General features: G+C 36.7%; 1 protein-coding gene across 1 annotated transcript in view; it reads left to right on the forward strand.

The window, feature by feature from the left end:
• Tbcd (tubulin folding cofactor D) overlaps positions 1–18870 on the forward strand; it is a 256208-nt gene that overhangs the window by 187121 nt on the left and 50217 nt on the right. Inside the window, exons 11-12 of the mRNA XM_090389645.1 lie at positions 1794–1994; positions 15962–16266. Of these exons, the coding sequence (XP_090245771.1) occupies positions 1794–1994; positions 15962–16266 (506 nt within the window). The remainder of the gene's footprint in view (positions 1–1793; positions 1995–15961; positions 16267–18870) is intronic.

Below are 18870 nucleotides of genomic sequence, written 5' to 3' on the forward strand. Positions count from 1 at the left end.
TTTGATAGAATTTCTCATAGTCTTTATTTCGAGTATGAAATGTTGTCACTTTCATAAAATGATCTAGAAGGTTCCATCGTTGTAGCATCGAGACCAAAAGGCCTTATTCTTCAGCAGTTCGAGATCCCTAATGAAGTAATTAAGTTCACTTTCTGTGATCTTACGTGGTTCAGAAGGATAAAGGTTTAGACAAAATGGTGGATCCCTTGACGTAGACAGCTGTGAACATCAAGTTGATGTTCATCAGTATCTTCATCTGAGTGTACAGAAAAATGGTCAGATGGTTCAGGAATAGGTAGTACTTCAGCCGTTAGACACAGGAAGAAATGCAGATGATATATTTCGGTTCGTCACTGTCCACTTTTTCTTCATTGTCATCCCTTTTCTAATAGGAGGCACCATACAGAAGTAACAGTCTGTAACATGATTTGTTGGCTTCCTCCATATCATGGGCACTGCAAAAGGCATAAAATATCCCTTTTGATTCACTCACTCATTGAGTTTTGATGAACAGGTATTGTAGCATATGTGTGGAGCCCAGTTCCTGTCCTGGTCACCTATTTTACACCCAAAGTACAAGAGTTGGCCTTTTTTTGTGGCTCGAGTTAAGTAATGCTTTCTTGAAGCTAACGTGACTTCTTCACATACATAACAGAAGTCATCCAGACTATTAACACAATTACGGGGCATATTAATCTTACCATGACACAAATACTGCACAAAAAGTAGGAATCTCACTGAGAACAAATCACTGAATACCTAGCTGTACTCGAGGATTAATGCAACAGAGGTGAAGAGGCATTTGAGGTGACAACTTATCACTTGATGCAGAGAGAGATGACAGTTGCCGATTACGTGATAAGAGCATGGTGGTACTGAAACTGTGGTGTTGCCATGTGTTTTGCCAAGAGCTGTAGTTGATAATACAGAGTAACTCACTAATATGAGACCCCAACTGTATCAAAAACAAGAGCCAATCGACAAATTTTAATACGAATTTCATGTTCAGCAGCATAAAATTAGTCAAGATTGGGTATTTTCGTTTTCAAAAAATTTGTGTGTATGTTACCTAATATTTGAATGTTTCTATATTTTCTTCCTTGTATCTTCTGACATAAAATAAAAAAATTGCCATACCTCTTTCAACATGTCGGATGACTTCTGCCCATTTTGCCAGTCCAGAAAAAAAAATAATAATAATAAAAGTCTCAATATCCCATGTCAAAAATGAAAAGTACTTCAAGTAGGAAATATAAATACTTTACAGTAACATAAAAATTCACAGAACTGAAAACATGACTAAAAAGTTGTGCTAAATTGCTCAATTTTGGGGTGCACTTTTAACTTTTTACCACTTCAGCACTTTTTGCCAAAAACTGATCATATTAATAGAATTCCCCCACACACAAGAGGCACTGATCATGTAATATGATAGCCAAATTCATTTAAAACTTGGTTTTGAGGTTTTATGACATCTGTTATAAATATTAATTAATTAGGCATGACATCCTGTCATGCCCAGTTAATCAATAACTCAGACAAAATACAAAGTGCCAGTGATTAAAAGCAGCTAAATTATGTTAATTTACTTTTCATTTCCTGACCTTCTCTAGATAATCTATCATAACCACATTTATCATCATTTATGTTGCACATAGAAATAATAATAAAAATAGATATCTAGCTTAAGTAACTGTCTAGAAACTAATCCTGATTTATTTATTTTATTTTATTTTATTGAATCTGTGCTGTTAGTATATAGTATGATGTAGCTTCATTACTTTTCCTACCAGAACAGTGGCAAAATGTGTTAGATATGTGTCTACGCCATGTAGAAGAAAACATGCGAGCAGCAGCTGTTACTGCACTCTTCCCTTTCTGTCTGCAGTATTATCCAGAAGAGGATCCTCATCATTCAGATGTATTAAATAAGTTCTTAATGCAACTTCAAAGTAGTCAACAAGAAATATGTTGTGGTTATGCTTTGGCTATAGGTGAATATTATAAAAGTTTTTATTTATAATATATATGCATTGGAAACAAAACGTCAGGATAAATCAACCAATATCAGCTATAGTCCTATTAAACAGTTTTCTTTAGTAGTTCCCTCTCATTTTAAGGATGCATATAAGACAGTGTCAACAATTTGGGTTTTGTCATTTATACAGATTGATTCAGGTGGAATAGTAAATATTTTGGGAGGTTATAGTATCGATTTTGCTGAGTAAAAAACTTCGTTCAAACATTTCAATGGATACGGAGATACAGCTGTTTGAAACTGGCGTGCACAAAGCCATTATGAGGGGCATTAAAGAACGATAAATGACTTGTTTATATTTATTTACTTTTTGAATAATACAGTGCAATTTGCAACTCTTTTGAAAAAAATGGAAAAATCAATGCAATTTGCAACTCTTGTGGTAATATGATGTGTTGTTTTTCTGAGGTTGTCGTGGCATTCCTTTATGAAAGCAGTATCCAAAATGCGAGCGAGCAATTTGTCTCTTGTATTCACCTTCTCTTTGTATACTGTGCTTTTCATCCATCCCACAAACAATAATCTAATGGAGGTCTGGAGACCTTGCTGGCCAATGAACAGGACCATCACAGCCGATCCATCGTTCAGGGAAAGTTCGATTTAGATATTGTATCACCAGACGGGTATAATGTGCAGGAGCTCTGTCATGCTGAAAGTACATACCAATCCTTGTAGCCAAGAGAACATCCTGCAATAGTAGTGGAAATTCGTTTTGCAGAAATTCTAGGTAAATGGGCCCTGTAAGACGATTTTGTAACATAACAAGCCCAATCAATGATTGTCGATGATACTACACCACACATTTACAGAGAAGTGATGTTGAAAATTTTTTTCTACAGTGGCATATGGATTTTTGTCTGGTCCTATCAGAGTTACAGGTGTTGTTCATACTGTCACGGGTGAAAGTAGCTTCATTGCTGCACAGTATTAATGGAATTAATCACCGATTAGCATTTACCCACCAACAAAATTTCAATCGCTGGGCATAGTCTCCTGGTTGAAGGTGTTGCATCTGCTGTATGTGAAATGGATACGAGCCGTGCTCATGTATTGTTCGCGAAATTGTAGAACACCAATACGCGTAGAAATTCTTTGTGTGCTAATAGTAGGACTACATTCTACCGACTGAAGAATGTGTTCTATTTCATCCACATTTTGTTCATTTGCACATTTAGAAGAAATATGAGTGCTGGAACTGTACCATTCTCACACAGTTCTGAGTGTACAATAAATATTTACTGTACACTCAGATGAAGATACTGATGAACATCGAGTTGATGTTCATCAACCATCTATATCAAGGGATTCACCATTTTGTCAAAGCTCTTGAATCTGCTATTCTGCAGTTAGGAAACCATCAAAGGTATTCTCTACAAGCAGCAGTAGACAAACACCATATCAGCATATTCAGCATGTGTGAAGATGTGAGGCATTCTTAACAAAACTTCTAACACCAAACAGCATCAGGTTATAACTGCTTCTTGGTCGCATCTGATTCAGGGAACCGTGCACGTCAGTTTCAAATAGCTGTATCTCTGTATCCATTGAGAATTGGAAAGAAAGAATCTTTATTTGTCCTACCAAATATAAATATAGTAGTACATTAGTAAGAGACAAATTCCCTTTGGGGAAGAAAATGCCAGTGGATTAACATAAAATGAAATATAAAAGAATAGCTAAAATATAACAGACACATATTTATATGAACGTTTTTACTCAGAATAATTGATACTGTAACCTCCCAAAATATGTACTATTCCTCCTGAATCACCCTGTATATTTGTGCATCACATCACATACATAAATAAGGTATATTTTCTTGGGTTTTTTTTTTTTTTCCCCCGAGTTGTCCTGACTTTGTTTCATCTTGTATAATAATATTGCACTTTATTAGAAAAAATAAAAAACTTAGAAACTTTAACATCTTTTTTTATAAGAATCGTACTAATATTTTCTTTAGAATAGGACAAAGTCCTATTCGAAGGGCCTCTAAAATTGCAATGCAATTACCAGATGTTGTCTTGGTATACACTAAGAATAAACATCTCTCTTCTTTTAAGACATGCTAATTATTCAAGGGCTAAGCATAAAAAAATGAAAAGAAACCACGAAATCGTAATATTCTTTCAGTGTATTTGCTTCCTTAGCTTACCCTAAAAATCTCTGAAGTTGGCTAAGGCAACATACGATGAATTCATTACTGTGTGAGTGATTAGTTCCTCTAGCATATGTATCCCACATGACAGCCTTTCATCAGTAAGTTGATGGTATTTCTGGCATGATTATAAAATTTAGTGGTGACAGTTGAAAATATATAATAATAATTTAAAAAAAAGATTATTATTAAAAAAATATATATATCTTATTATTTATAAGAACAATGCAATGACATCAATGAACCTTAACAGTAGTCAATTTGCTGTTATATTTTGTATAGTTCTCTTATTTTGACCATTGTAATTTTATCTTTCATTATTGAGTACCATTCTTGTGAAACATTATTTGGTAGTAAAATTCACTCTACACAATATAAGAGAAAGCTCAGCTGATATTACTGCATGCCACTGCTATAAGTCGTATCAGTAGGATGCCCTGTGATGAATTCTATCAGCTATCTCTCTAAAAGCCAAAACCAAGCTACCTATTAGTTGAACAGAAGTTGTCATACTGAAGGGCCTCTCAGGCTGTGATAATTTTGAGAATTACTCCCAAATTAGTATTTTAATGATACTAAGAAAATTACAGATAGGCTTTGCCCAGTATAGCTAAGTGGTCAACATAGGAGTGCAGTATCACACATTTGAGTTGATTGTGGTTTAAACTTATATGACCCCCAAATACAGTTAGCCATTGTATTTTTGTCAAAAAAAATTATTAGTTTTATAAACTTCTCTGATCTCTGCGGTTATGCTGGAGTATAAAACTGAATTATAGAATTTGCAATGTGTCAGCTGTTTTAGCCAAATGTGGAAGAGCCTATATCAATCTCTCCAGGTCTACATGGAGGGTGCTTAAAAGGCATAAATTTCATTATTACAAATTGTTTAGTTTTGAAGGCAGATATCATTATACAGAATTATACATAAATACAGAATCCATTTGCTCCAATGATGAAGTGTTCTTATTTGAATTGAACTGTTTTCAGGTACAATTACTGGTACTTACTGCAGTAATACGCCTCCCCACTGGCTGTAAGATGCTCATTGTAAAACCAATCTACATTATGTATATTGTATGGAGGTCATTCATGTGCAGATTATTTCAGATTCTTATTCCTTTTATGAATGTATTATAATAGTGATGTGTCTGTCTAATAGGCATAAGGTCTCGTGGAAAATTAAATCAATAAAATGAATGCCTCAATAATTAAACAAAGATGACAGATATTCAGGTCCAACAAGACAGCACACCTTTCATTTAATCTGTTTTGGCATAGACTAGTTCAATAGCAACATCATGCACAGTACATAAAACATCAGTGGTGCTGTTTGTTGGCTTCTGAAGCCTCGATTTATCACTCCATGATTTCTTTCTATGGGGATATTTGAAATCAGTTTTGTACCAAAATGGACTTCGAATAACCAATCAGCCAATTGAAAGATAGTAATAGAGGCACGTGATGCAAGAAAGCAAGCATATGAAATTATGTAGCATCAGCCAAAAAAAAAAAAAAATCACACAACCATTCCCTCAAAAAGTTTGTCCAGTTCCTCCTTGAATTTATTTAAGCTATCAACTTCCACAACGACAGATGGAAGTTTGTTCCAGCAATTAACCACCTGCTGGCTAAAAGCAAATTTCTGCACATCTATTCTACAACTGTCTTTAATCAATTTGAATTTATGCCCCCTTAGGTTCGTAATCTGAGCAAGTGGAAGAATCCTATTAGAATTCGGCGTGCTCAACCCATTCAAGGCCTTATATACTTCAATCAGACCACCATACAGGTGCCTAGTCTCCAGCCATTGCAATTTGCAGAACTTAAACCTCTCTTGGTAAGAGGATCCCTCCATTCCACTCACCAATCTTGTTGCCCTTCTCTGTACATGCTCAAGCAAATCTACACCATTCCTAAAATAAGGCCTCCAGACCTGTACGCACTACTCAAGACGTGGCCTGACCATTGCCTTATACAGAGGGATAATCACCTCCTTTTTTCTGCCAGCAAAATTCCTGTTATCATTGACAAAACCCCATGACCTGCTCTTGCAGCCTGTCTGCATTGCTCAGAAAATTTAATTACTCCCAGGTCTTTTTCATTTTCTACCATCCTAAGTGTAGTACCACACAGTTGGTACGTTCCTCTGGGGTTACTTCAACTCATATGCAGTACTTTTTATTTGTCAATGTTACATTTCAGTTACCACTTCTCAGCCCATCTGCCTAAATTTTCTAGATCCTGCTGTAGTAGCACACTGCCATTACTGTCATTAACAACCCTGCCAACCTTTGTATCATCTGCAAACTTCGACACTAAGCCTGATATACCTTCATCAATATCATTGATAAATATACAAAACAACAGGCCCAACACCGAACCCTGTGGCACTCCACTAATAACAGTAGTCCACGAAGAGCAGTGTCCATTGATTACCACTCTGTCTTCTCCCATTCAACCACCCTTTTATCCATTATAGCAACTTACTCTTGTTACCCTTAATACCATTCTGCTCCAATTTGTACAGCAGTCTTTCATGCACAACAGTGTCAAAAGCTTTCCTGAAATCCAAGTATATGATATCAAAATTATTTTTTGGATCCAGTTCCTTTGTAACCACATCATAGTATCCAATCAAATTTGTCAGACAAGATTTTCTCTTAACAAACCCATGCTGTGTCTAAATTATTGCTGCAGTCTTGTCTAGATGATCCTGTAATGCATCTTTGACCAGTGACTCCATTATTTTCCCGGAATGGAAGTTAAACTAACTAATTACTCGTGTCACCTTTCGATCCCCCTTTGTGAATTGGGGATGCATTTGCATATCTCCAGTTCATGGGGACTTCCCCTGAGTTCAAGGATGCTCTAATAATTATGGCTAAGGGTTTGCTTAGTTCTTTTGCCACCTCCTTTAATATAACTGGATAGATCCTATCCACACCAGGTGCCTTTCTTATGTTTAACTTCAACAATTTCGCCTCCACTTTGCTCTAGTTATTACAAAGTCATTAAGCATCCTGTTAAAATTTGATAAACTTCTGGCATTTTCCTTCCTTAATAACTCCTCATATGTGTGTGAATGTAGATACAAAATACTCATTCAGTTTGTCTGCATCTGAGCAGGATCATCAACAGTTGAACCATCGATATGAAGTGGACCAATCTGATTCATCCCCTTCCTTTTAGAGTTTATATACGTAAAGAAATCCTTGCTGTTTTTCTTAGCATCTCTTGCCAAAGATTTCTCGTAATCTGCCTTCGCTTGCCTAACCTCCTTTGTAACTTGGTTACAGACCAGCTTATATCTATCATAGGCTTCTGTGTCACATGTTAATTCATATGCATCCCATGCATTTTTCTTCTCTACCACGAGTGTCATTAGTTCATTTGACAACCATTTAGGCCTTGAACAATATTTCTTAATAGGTATGAAAATTTAGTAGCTTCCATTATTAATTCCTTGAATGCTTCCCACTTAGAATTTGCTTTTGGTAACATCATCAGTTGGTCTCACTGTACAGAATTTAAAAACTGTGTGAGACCACTGTAGTCACCTTTATGGAAGCAAAAATCCTTTCCTTTTCCCCTGATGGTAATTATATCTTTAAGTAAATCCCACATCAGTACACTGTGATCACTGCCACCTAGTGGTTCCTTTGTCTGCAACTTCTTAATACACGAATTATCACTGCTGATAACCAGATCAAGAGTATTGCCCTCTTTGGTTGCCTCTCGAACATGCCGCTGCAGAAAACAGTCATCCAATATATCCACAAAAGTCTTGCTAGTGTGTGAGTGACCAACCCACAAGTTCCAGTCAATATCTGGGAAGTTAAAATCCCCCATTATAAGACATTCTGATTTACTTGCCCACTCTATTTCTCTGTACTTATTCATTGTACTTATTCGGGTCATTAGGCCTATAACACACTCCTACTCTTATTTTTGCTTTCTCAGTGCTTATGTCACACCAAACTGACTCAACATTCCTCTGTCCATCTATGTCAACTGTATGTACTTCCTTCCTGAATGCTCTGTCCATATATGTCAGCTGGATGCCCTGGGTGCCAAGCAATTTCAGTGAGTTCCTCAAAGTTTTATCTCTAAAGAGCTTTTCAGTGAATAGATTCTATTTTGTTACTGGCTTCTTTAATTATATATTTGAGGAGCTCTTTTGAACTGCAAGAAGTAGACAGAGGCCCAGAAAGGGAAAATCCATCTTTCTGTTTCTTTTTCTAACAATACTAAACTAATTTGCTAATTAACTAACTCAGCCATTTGGTCATCTTGTGGCAATGCTTCTGCTTCTCCATGTTGGGGGGGGGGGTGTAAACCTTGTTGATCAAGCTTATCTCTAGAGCCAAAAGGAGCAAACCATGGACTGTGACAACCTTCCAAGGACTTAAGACTGCCAGGATTTAAGACTGCAAATCCATCTTCCATAGATTTGCATCAACCTGATGTCCTAACCAACCCAAAGCGACTGAAGACAGATGCTCCCTGAGTAGAACATCCAAGTTTCTTGATTCTGCTTTGTTTAATAAACCAGTCCATAGGCAATATATCACTGTTCCTCATACACAGAAATGTCTTGAAACATAGCTGATTCCATGAAATGGTGCTCAGACTTAAATCTAGCGACCTGCTGGTTGAAACCACTGGCCACGAACACTCTTGAGTCTCTTCTCAAACTTACCTCATTTGGAGGAATTCCAGTTAAGGTGCCTCCACATGCCACTCAGTGCCATTACACTCAATACCTCATACAATGTAATTAGGAATGGGACCTAAAGAATGTCTCAGAGATGAAAATTTTCCAGGAACTAGAACAGAAGGTCACATAGAAGGTGGGCCAGAGACCATTGGGAATACACCTTGATCTGCTCACTGTTGACCAGTGCGACTTGTAGCTATCCGACCACCTGTCCGATGTACGGAGGTATGCTGGACAGTTGGTCAGATAGGTTTTACTAGGTACCACTAAATTATAGAAAGGTAATCCCTTTAGCTCTTTTAATTCACTCAACAGCACTAATTGCCTGAAGGCCAGAAATGCGAACAGTGCATACAGAGTTAATTCTCTCCTAATCTGTTCGCTATATGAAAATTTTCTTGCTCAATGGAAACTACTTTAAATGTAACTTCCAAGGGGAATTCAAAATAATTAAACAAAGGTCCGACTGAGCAATTTAGAATTATAAAAATGGTTATACAGTTTTATATAGAAAATATCTTAACAATAAACAGTGAAAAATGTAAATTTAGTTAAATAATTTTAAGCTTATTTGAATAGTAGATAAACAGGTAAAAAAAATTTACGGAATATTACAAATTTCGAAGTGCACTGCATACAAATGTCACACGTCACTGTTAATATAGGTACCGGTACGCCGTACCATTGCGTACGATCACAAAAAAAACACTGGTTATAATCAAATGGTGGGAGAAAAAAGGTGAGACACCATTGCACCTGTCTCAGGATAAACAACCAAAGGAATGCAGTCAGGTCTCAGTAAGTAGTATGTTTAGGAAGAAAATTAGATATCACTAACATTTTAAAATTTGCTGTATAATTCTTAAATTCTATTATTGTTTTGATAATACTACTTAATCCATCTGAAATAATTATCAGACCTTGTATATTTTAGTAACACAAATTTATTTGTGTCACAACAGTGGCAATTATTTTTATTTAATTTTAATATAGAAAATTTTCTTAGAATCAGTTCAGAAGCTGAAAAGTATTAGCAGTTTACAAAATTAAGAGCACTATATGAGGAATTTTCAAAAATATGCTGGTCAATCAGTCATGTTAGACTTCATTTCTCTTAACAAAAGTATTTTGAGTAAATAAACTATGAACAGACACAATTTGGCCTCAGTAGCTCTTGTATCATTAGGCCCAATACCAACAACAATTGTTATACCACATTAAAGGAATTGTTGCAACTGCAACAAGTAATGCGTAAGGGATGATGTCGGTGATCTTTATTTGAGTGAAAATTAAAAATGAAGTTATCAAATAAAATTAAAAATATTAAAGAGCATACACTCACCTTGGCAAGCACAGAAGCATGATCTCTGGCCTAAAGAATGTGCAACTGTTGCCAGAAACAAACATAAAAATGTCCCACTGCACCAATTCCAATGGGCAAATTCAGACCCACACTTGAGAGAGAGAAAACAGGAATGTTTAGGGAATTGCAGTGACCACTTCAGTGAAGCATTAGCCCTGTGGAAATTCTCACATTTGCATTTTCTCTCATGGCCTGCTAATAGCAAAAGAACCATGGATTCCCCATGAGTGTGATTTGAGACACACAGAAATTATTATTTTAGTTTTTTTTTATGAAAACACCAAACACAAAAGGTATTAGAACCTATGGTACATAGTACCATGCATGGACTAAGGGTTGAGAAGATGGAAGAAGATATTTGATGACATTAGACTTCAATCTCTGTAGATTGTAATTTTCAGGAAATACATAGGAAGGAAGATTGTTTCAGAAAACAGAAGTTGAATTAATAAATTAAAAAGAAGAAAAATTGGCCAGTAAAAGGATGTTGACTGGTTGTGGCACGTGTTCGGACTGCTATGGAAGAGAGAGTGGGAATTATAGCAGCCACGTCAGAAGAACATCACCCATGAAAGTATCTAAAAAAAAGCATGCAACAGAAGCAGAACATCTATGAGACAGAGAATGGATAGATTCTGTTAGAGAGAAATCATTAACTGTGAGAGAGGTTTGGGAGCACCACCACAGATTTGGGAACAATATTCTATGGTGGGGGGGGGGGATTTGCATAGAATGAACAGCTGTTTGGAAGGAAAGTAATGCCAAGAGTGAAAGAGAAAACCTATTTTTTATTGAGGCAAAACATTATGACCCCTACCTAATATGATGTTAGTCCTCCACGTGCAGCCAAAACAGCTTGTACCTGGCGAGGCATGGAAAGCCTCGCCAGGTACAAGCTGTTTCCCATTCTGAATGTGGCTTGTGGTATCTGGTACCAACACGTAACCAGCAGATCCTTTAACTCCTGTCAGGTCTGTGGTTGCAGATTGGAGTTTGCTGTTCCAACACAAACCACAGATGCTCGATGGGGTTGATGTCTAGGGAATTTGGAGGACAGGGCAATACCTGGAAGTCTTCCTCGTGTTCCCCGAACCAATCTCGAACAATCTAGGCAGTGTGGCGAGGCACATTATCCAGCTGAAAGACGGCACCACTAGAGGGGAAGGCCATTGCCATGAAAGGGTGTACCTGGTCAGCAATGATGTTTAGGTGGGTGGTAGACGTCAAAATTCCCAGCACATGGATGACTGCACCCAGAGTATCCCATTGTCAAACTCGCTTCTCAAGTCCGCTGCCTTTCATCTGAAGAACAAGCGTAACACTGATTAACCGAGCTCAGTATCAGTGTTTTTTATACCGTGTCCCGACCCGTGCATGCGCTGTAGTTCACCTGCAGCTGCTTCGATTTGCATAATGACTCACTGGTCATAATGTTTTGGCTCATCGGTGTATGATCTTGCCTAGAAATCAGTGTAATCACAGATAAGCATGGGAGCAGAAGAATCTTTTTTGCAAGATATAAGACAGGACTAAGTTTTGGAAGGATTGAAAGTGACTAAGTTATCTTTATCCCACTGAAGAATTACCTGGAGATCAGCATATAAGGAATTGGGATTGGGTATTCAAGAAGTTGGAGCTGTTTGTGCAGGGCAAGGTTTCTTAAACTGGAAGGTGGAATGCAATATGCTATCATCAGCAAAACTATGGATAGGATTTCTGGTCAGTGGAAAAAGGTCATTAATATACAAGAGGAAAAGAGTGGGAGAAAGAACTGAACCATGGGGAATAATTGCAGTTAGCAGTCAGAGAGAAAACTGGATACCCAATTACAAAAAAACAGTTGTCATACCATCAGATGGAGCTTATTCAGAAGACCTGTATGCCAAATACGATCAAACACGTTTGAAATTGCAAGAGTAACTGCTTGAATTTCACCAAACCCTTTCCATTGAATTTTACCATAGACAGGTAGCATAAGCCAGAATATCAGCAGTGGATCGTCACTGATTGAATCCATACTGGTGATTGTTCATCAGATGGAATGTTTGTAGATCGCACTAGCCATCATGATTTTTACCTGCAAGAACTTAAATGTTGTTTTTAACCAATTTTTATGCATAATTTCGAAAATCACAATGATAGTTTCACATCACATCACAGTTATTAAAGATAGAGGGAGTAACGTTTTACCAAAATGGTAAAATGTTACTCCCTCTAGTTACTAGATTATACAAAATTGATATTTTACCAAAATATCAATTTTGCATAATCTAGCCGGTGATGTATGACATACTGATTTATTTTAACAGATATAAGCTAATTCTCTTAATTTTAGCAATGTATTCTGGTGTTGGTTTTCCTGTGATAAACATAATCAGACTTCTACTTATGGTTCTTAGGTTCAAAATCTGATGCAGCAATTTTCAATTTGAAGAGAGCACACTTAGTGTTTTCGATATGGATTTTTGTAGGCAGTGCCAGGGTTTTCCGAGTATTAACTGATCGTGACATGTTATCAGAGTTGTAAATCTATTCTTCAAACATATAATAGAACATATAATATTTTTTACACTTGTATTACAAACTTGAATTATACGTATATATCCCTTTATTTTTACATTAAACATTGGTACATCTTTTGATGTAGATGTGATAGAGACTTTGTTCTGGTGATGTTTGGAATCAGCATGTTTATTTCTCCCAGAATCACATAGTTTCATTGTTGGAGGTATGAAAAAAAAACAATTTTTTTGTTGGCTAGTGTACTTTGAGAGTTGGCAGTTAATTGATTTCTCCATTACTTTAGAAAGAGTAGGAGTAAGTGCAATGGGACGATAATGGGATTGGAGGGATTTGTCACTTTTTTGGAACTGCCTGGATATAAGCCAAGTTCCAAGCAGAAGGAAGAACACTTTTGGAATATGAAAGTGAAAAAAGATGACACAGAAGAGGAGTAAGTTTGGGAGCACAGGTTTTGAGAACAAGTGAAGAAATACCAACAGCACCTGGAGCTTGCTTAGCATCAAGATTGTTCAAAATCCTTCTGACATTCTTTTGATGGAAGACTGCAGGAGGCATTGAATGGAGACTACTGGGAATGGTAGGAGGTGGTTTACCAAAATCATCAATACATGAGTTGGAAGAAAGTAGGATGCTAGCAGATCAGTTTTATCTTTGACTGAAGTGGCAATAGAACCATCTGGTTTTGACATAGGTGGGAATAGAGATGAACTAAAGTTGCAGCCAGTAGCATTGGCAAGAGACCAGAATACTTGACTACCATTTGGACAAGAAGCAAGTTTTCCACTCTTAACCTGTTTGATATCTAGTTTGGACTGATTAATAACTGCTTTACAATTGTTGGAAGCCTTGGTGTAGGCAGAAAATGAACCTGGAGATTTGGATACAAGCCATTTGTGGCATGCAACATTCTTCTCTTGAACAGCCTTAGCACATTTATTGAAAAACCAAGGTTTAGATAAGGGACGAGATTTTAAGGTGGAGTGTGGAATAAAGGATTCCATTCCTGCAAGAATAATTTCACTGACACGATCTGAGCAAACGTTAACATCAGAAAATTTGAAACAGTAATCTGACCAAGGAAAAAAAGAAAAATCTTGCAGATCATCCTATCTATTTTGTATTCTTGTAATGCCAAACAACGCGAAGTTGAAAATGACCATGAGAGAAAGGATCCATTGGAGAAGAGACCATCACCAATGGATCCTTTTTCTCATGGAATTCACATGTGTGTTTAGAATTGTCTGGTTTTGAATGAACAATATACGCAAGTAAGTGCAAAAGCCTCAGCATCTTGACCAGCTGGGTCCATGTGACTAGAAAATGGAAGCCAGCTGGAGTTGTGAACATTACCTCGCTGTTAGGAAAGCTGGACTGGAGAAGGTAAATTTTAAAAGAGAGGAAATCAAAGAATTCCAAGTGATTAGTAGATTTAGGAGAATGATAGAGACAACAGATGTATTGACAGAATGTGGTAGAGAAACTTTAAGCCAGAGAAGGTCGAAAAGCAGCCATTCCAAATTACTTCTCTGACATGGAATATTGGAGCTGACATGTGCACAAGTGCCACCTTTGGAGCAAATGGAATCATACAGTAAATAATTAGGACAACTGAGATGAGCCGTGGTTGAATCAACTGATAACTGGATTTCTCTTAGAAAAAGTATGTGGGATTTGGCATACTGTATGAGGAAATGGACATTATTGAGATTGGAACTGAGACCACAAAAAAATTGTGAAATGAATGAGGAAGTGTTTGTGAGTTTAGATCTTTTTGCAGATAAGTTTGTTCTATTAGTTTGACTATTCATAATGTATTTAGTAGTAAGAAAAGGTGAGGGAGGACATTTTGTATGAAGTAATGAAATTTTTGAATATGGTATACACATGGCAAGAATGTATCTAGCTCCTTGACATAATTTGGTTTTGACAGTGCCCCTCCCATGCACACACTACTCAGACTCCTTCCAGTCACTATTTGACAGATTATAGTCAGCAAGGTTATACACTAGCAGATCTGGAAGCCTCCTAAAGAGTTGCCAATAGATTTGGTCTGATGGACTATCTAGCAACTGGCCTGCAAACACCCTTTTGGAGCTGTGCTCTCAAAATGTAAGGAAGATTGGATCGTGCCATGATGTTCACCTTAACCTGTAAAGACATCGATCATACTGCATGATGGAAGAGATGGGGGTTACTGGAGCTCTGGAGATTAACCATGGATTCCACAACTTCAAGCCTCCAATAAGCAAAATTGTGGTATTGCACTGGTTGATATGAGTCATTTTCCACATAGTATTACCTGGTAATATAGAAGGTCAGCTTCCTCTGTGTGGTGTGGTTACCACACCTCACCTCCTGCTTACATTAGCTCGCACTTGGATGGTCACCTCCAGTATGCTAGATGCTGTATTTCAGAACTTGCAGATGGGTTTATACCCAGGGTTACTAAGTCCCACCATCATAAAGGGGCAGTTAATTAATTGTCTCAAATATGATTAACCTGATATAACTATCAGTTATTCCTTTGTGCTGTGAAATATTTTCCAGGAAGCAACTCGTAAAAAAAGTTGCTTCCTAAATATTTAGCTAACTATATTTAAGGACTTTCTTTCTGTTGTGTCTGTCATGATTGCTCACATAGGGGCACCCATGGTTCTTTTTCTATTAGCAGCCATGACAAGTGTGAGTGCTTTGTGAATTTCCACAAGGCAAGTGCCACCTTGGAAAAATGATTATTGTGGTTCTAAACTTTCCTGTGTTTTTTTTCTTAAGTAGGGGTCTGTATTTGCCCATTGGGTTTTGTGGAGTGGGCGGAGGAGGAGAATTTCTTGCTTGCTTAAATGCCAGATACTTCAATTGCTTCACTCTTTAAGCAGGTAACCATACCTCTCTGCTTACAAGGACAGGTTTTGGTCCTTGCTTATCTGTTCAATACTTTTAATTTTTGCTCAGTTGACGGTGGCAGGTTGCAATTTTTCACCATTACTTGTTGCAGTTTGCAACAGTTCCTTTAACATAAATAGTGTTTAATTTTGTAAATCATTATTTGATCACACCATGTTTAATTTACATTTTTCTGAAAACGTATCTCATGCATACCTCTTGTTTATATAACTGGTTTCAGAGATTGTATACAAATAATATCTGTTATTATTTTTTAAGGCTCTCTTCCCAGTTACATTTTTGCTGGACACCTGACACATACCCTTCAAGCACTTGAAAAAAGGGCACAACTTACTGACCAGTTTGCAGCCTGGGCTGAAGTACGTAGAGATGCAATTAAAGCATTGACGAGTGTTTGCAGTACCGTTGGTATAACATGTGAAAATAATCCAGATACTGCAATTTGCAAGGTTAATTTACAGCACCTTTATGATTGTTTCTTAACAGCACTCGATGATTATACACTTGACAGTAGAGGCGATGTTGGTTCCATTGTACGAGAAGCTGCTATGATAGCGCTAAAGGTAGGACCATTTCTGTAATTGCATAATCTTATATAATATATTATGCAAGAGGTATATAAGTTGGTTACTGTAAACATCTTATTTAAAAAAACACCCATTTTTATAACAGAAAGCATTTATGGTAGAATACGTTCATTCAAACTAAGAGCAGTAACCCATTGGGGACTGTACAAGTAGATTTCCACCCTAATGATTTTTTTGCATGATTAATATGAAAAATATACTTTTACTTTTCTAATTGTCTGCTGAGACTCTCTGTACTCTCAAAAATAATTTTGAGATATTCATTCAACCATAGTCACATTTGTTTAACTGCATTGACAGTGCAGCAAATGTGATCAAATATTATATTTTGACTTCTTGAACTTCTTCAAGAGATGATATTATTATTTTGTGTAATGGAGTTTTTTTTATGAAAATCCCAAACACAAAAAAGTACTACAGGTATCAAACCTATAGTACTTTGTACCATGCATGGGTTGAAGGAGTGGGGGTGAGGGAGGGGGGTGCCAGAAACTTTGCTCTGGAGACTAAACATAGGTTTCACCATTTGAAGCTTCCAATAAGTAAAGTGGTGATATTATTATTATTAGCCATATGGTGCAAGGAAGCCTGAGGCTTATGCTGCACCAGCCAAAAAAAAAAAAAAAAAATTCACGAGTTACCCTGAGAGTGAGTGAGTGAGAGAGAGAGAGAGAGAGAGAGAGAGAATCAGAAGTAGAAAGGAATCACCAAGAAAGAAGAATGATGATATCCAGCTCAGGGCCCTGGGTGTGCCAAGCCCATACTCATCAGATGTGAGCTCCTGTATTGCACAGGTTGTGAGAGTCATCCACCACCTAGTATTAGTATCAGTCTAATTTAAACTCTGTAGCTGGACTTTGATAAGAATCGAAGTGATCAAAATTAGAATTTTCATAAGCAAAAATATGTGTGCATGGGCAATTCTGAAATTGAGTTTTTAACAATTTTATCAACTTTTAAATGGAAATACCTAATAATTAATGTTTAACTTAGCAGGTAGTTCAAGCTGACAGTTTGAAGAAATTTGTGTAGGTAACTGGATAGTTACCTACACAAAGAGGAAGTAGTATAATTTATATTTTCTTTTCTCTCTCTCTCTCTCTCTCTCTCTCTCTCTCTCTCTCTCTCTCTCTCTCTCTCTGTTGGCTGGTGCAGCAAAAGCCTGCTGTTTCCTTGCACTGTATGGCTAATACTAATGACAATAATAATCCTTTATTTGCAAATATTATTAGTTACATAAAATATATAGTTTATATACTAAAAGAATATTTGTGCCAAGGAAAGGAAGGGTTGGGTTTACATGAATGAAAAACCCCTGCTAAAAATATTATGCAAGTTTTTAATTTTGTTATTATTGCATAACACTAAAAAAAAAAACTGCATAGTGGAACTGTAACATATGTACAGCACTTTTAAAATTAAGTTTCATTAGCTGTATGCATTAAAGGTCCAACAAATAATTAAATATGCCATTATGCTGTGTGGTTACTGCACATGTTGATGCTTTTCATGGTTTCTCAGAGCATGTACCTTGAAAAATAAACCAAATAAAATGGGGATGATGCTAGAACTAAAATAAAAAAAATAGCCAAAAATATTAAAAGGATAGAGGGAAGTGAGAAAAATAGAAAAATGCTAAAAGGACAGATGGAGGGGAGAAATGAAACTGAAGAAATCTCTTGGCTGTTTAAAGACAAAAATAATCTGAAATTGCAAAAAACAACATTTTTGAGAGTCTTTAAGTTCTCTGCCCTCAGACAGGTTCAGGGCTCCATTGATGATATGCTTCTCTATCTTGTGCTTTCCTTTTAATTCCTGCATAATTTCCTCATCCCATCCAGTCCACCATTCCAATTCTCCTTCTCTCAACAGCTCTCTTCCCACATATCTTCCCCTCAATCACTTTCCTCAACATGCTTTCTCTTCTCAATACATGTCCTATAAAATTCTTTTCTCTTCTTCTTAGTTCTTTTACTAATATTCTCTCTTCTCTTACTTTCCTCATTACTCACTCTGTCCACCCATTTCACCCTTTCCATTTTCCTCCACACCCCTACATTTCGAAAGCTTTTAGCCATCTAATCTTCTCTCTTCCCAGTGTCCGTCTTTGAGCCATATAGTACCACAGTCCATATTAATGTTTTCACCATTTGCTTTCTTAATTCCTTCTTGAAATTTCTTCTCAATAGTTCTTTTCTATTACTAAATACCTCTTTGCCCATTGCAATTCTTGTTTTTATTTCCTGAATGCTTTTTCCATTTTCTGTCATGTATCTGTCCGCTTGTTTCAATATTATGCCATCTAATGTTACATTGATTCTTCTTCCTGGCCACTTTTAAATTAACATTATCTTGGTTTTCTTGTTGTTAATCTTGATATTGTACTCCTTTACTTTGCTATTCAAGATATCCAAGGAACTCTGTAATTCTTACTCATTATTAGTACTCAATACCTGGTCATCTGCAAATCTTATCTTTATCTTCTCCCTTCCTACTTTTACACCTTCTTTTGGCTCTTCTTTGTACTCTTTCATCAATGTTTCTGTATATAAACTAAATAGTAAAAGGACATGGAACTCT

The sequence above is a fragment of the Mastigoproctus giganteus genome, chromosome 2 (assembly GCF_048544385.1).
Source record: "Mastigoproctus giganteus isolate SK-2022 chromosome 2, ASM4854438v1, whole genome shotgun sequence".
NCBI lineage: Eukaryota > Metazoa > Arthropoda > Arachnida > Uropygi > Thelyphonidae > Mastigoproctus > Mastigoproctus giganteus.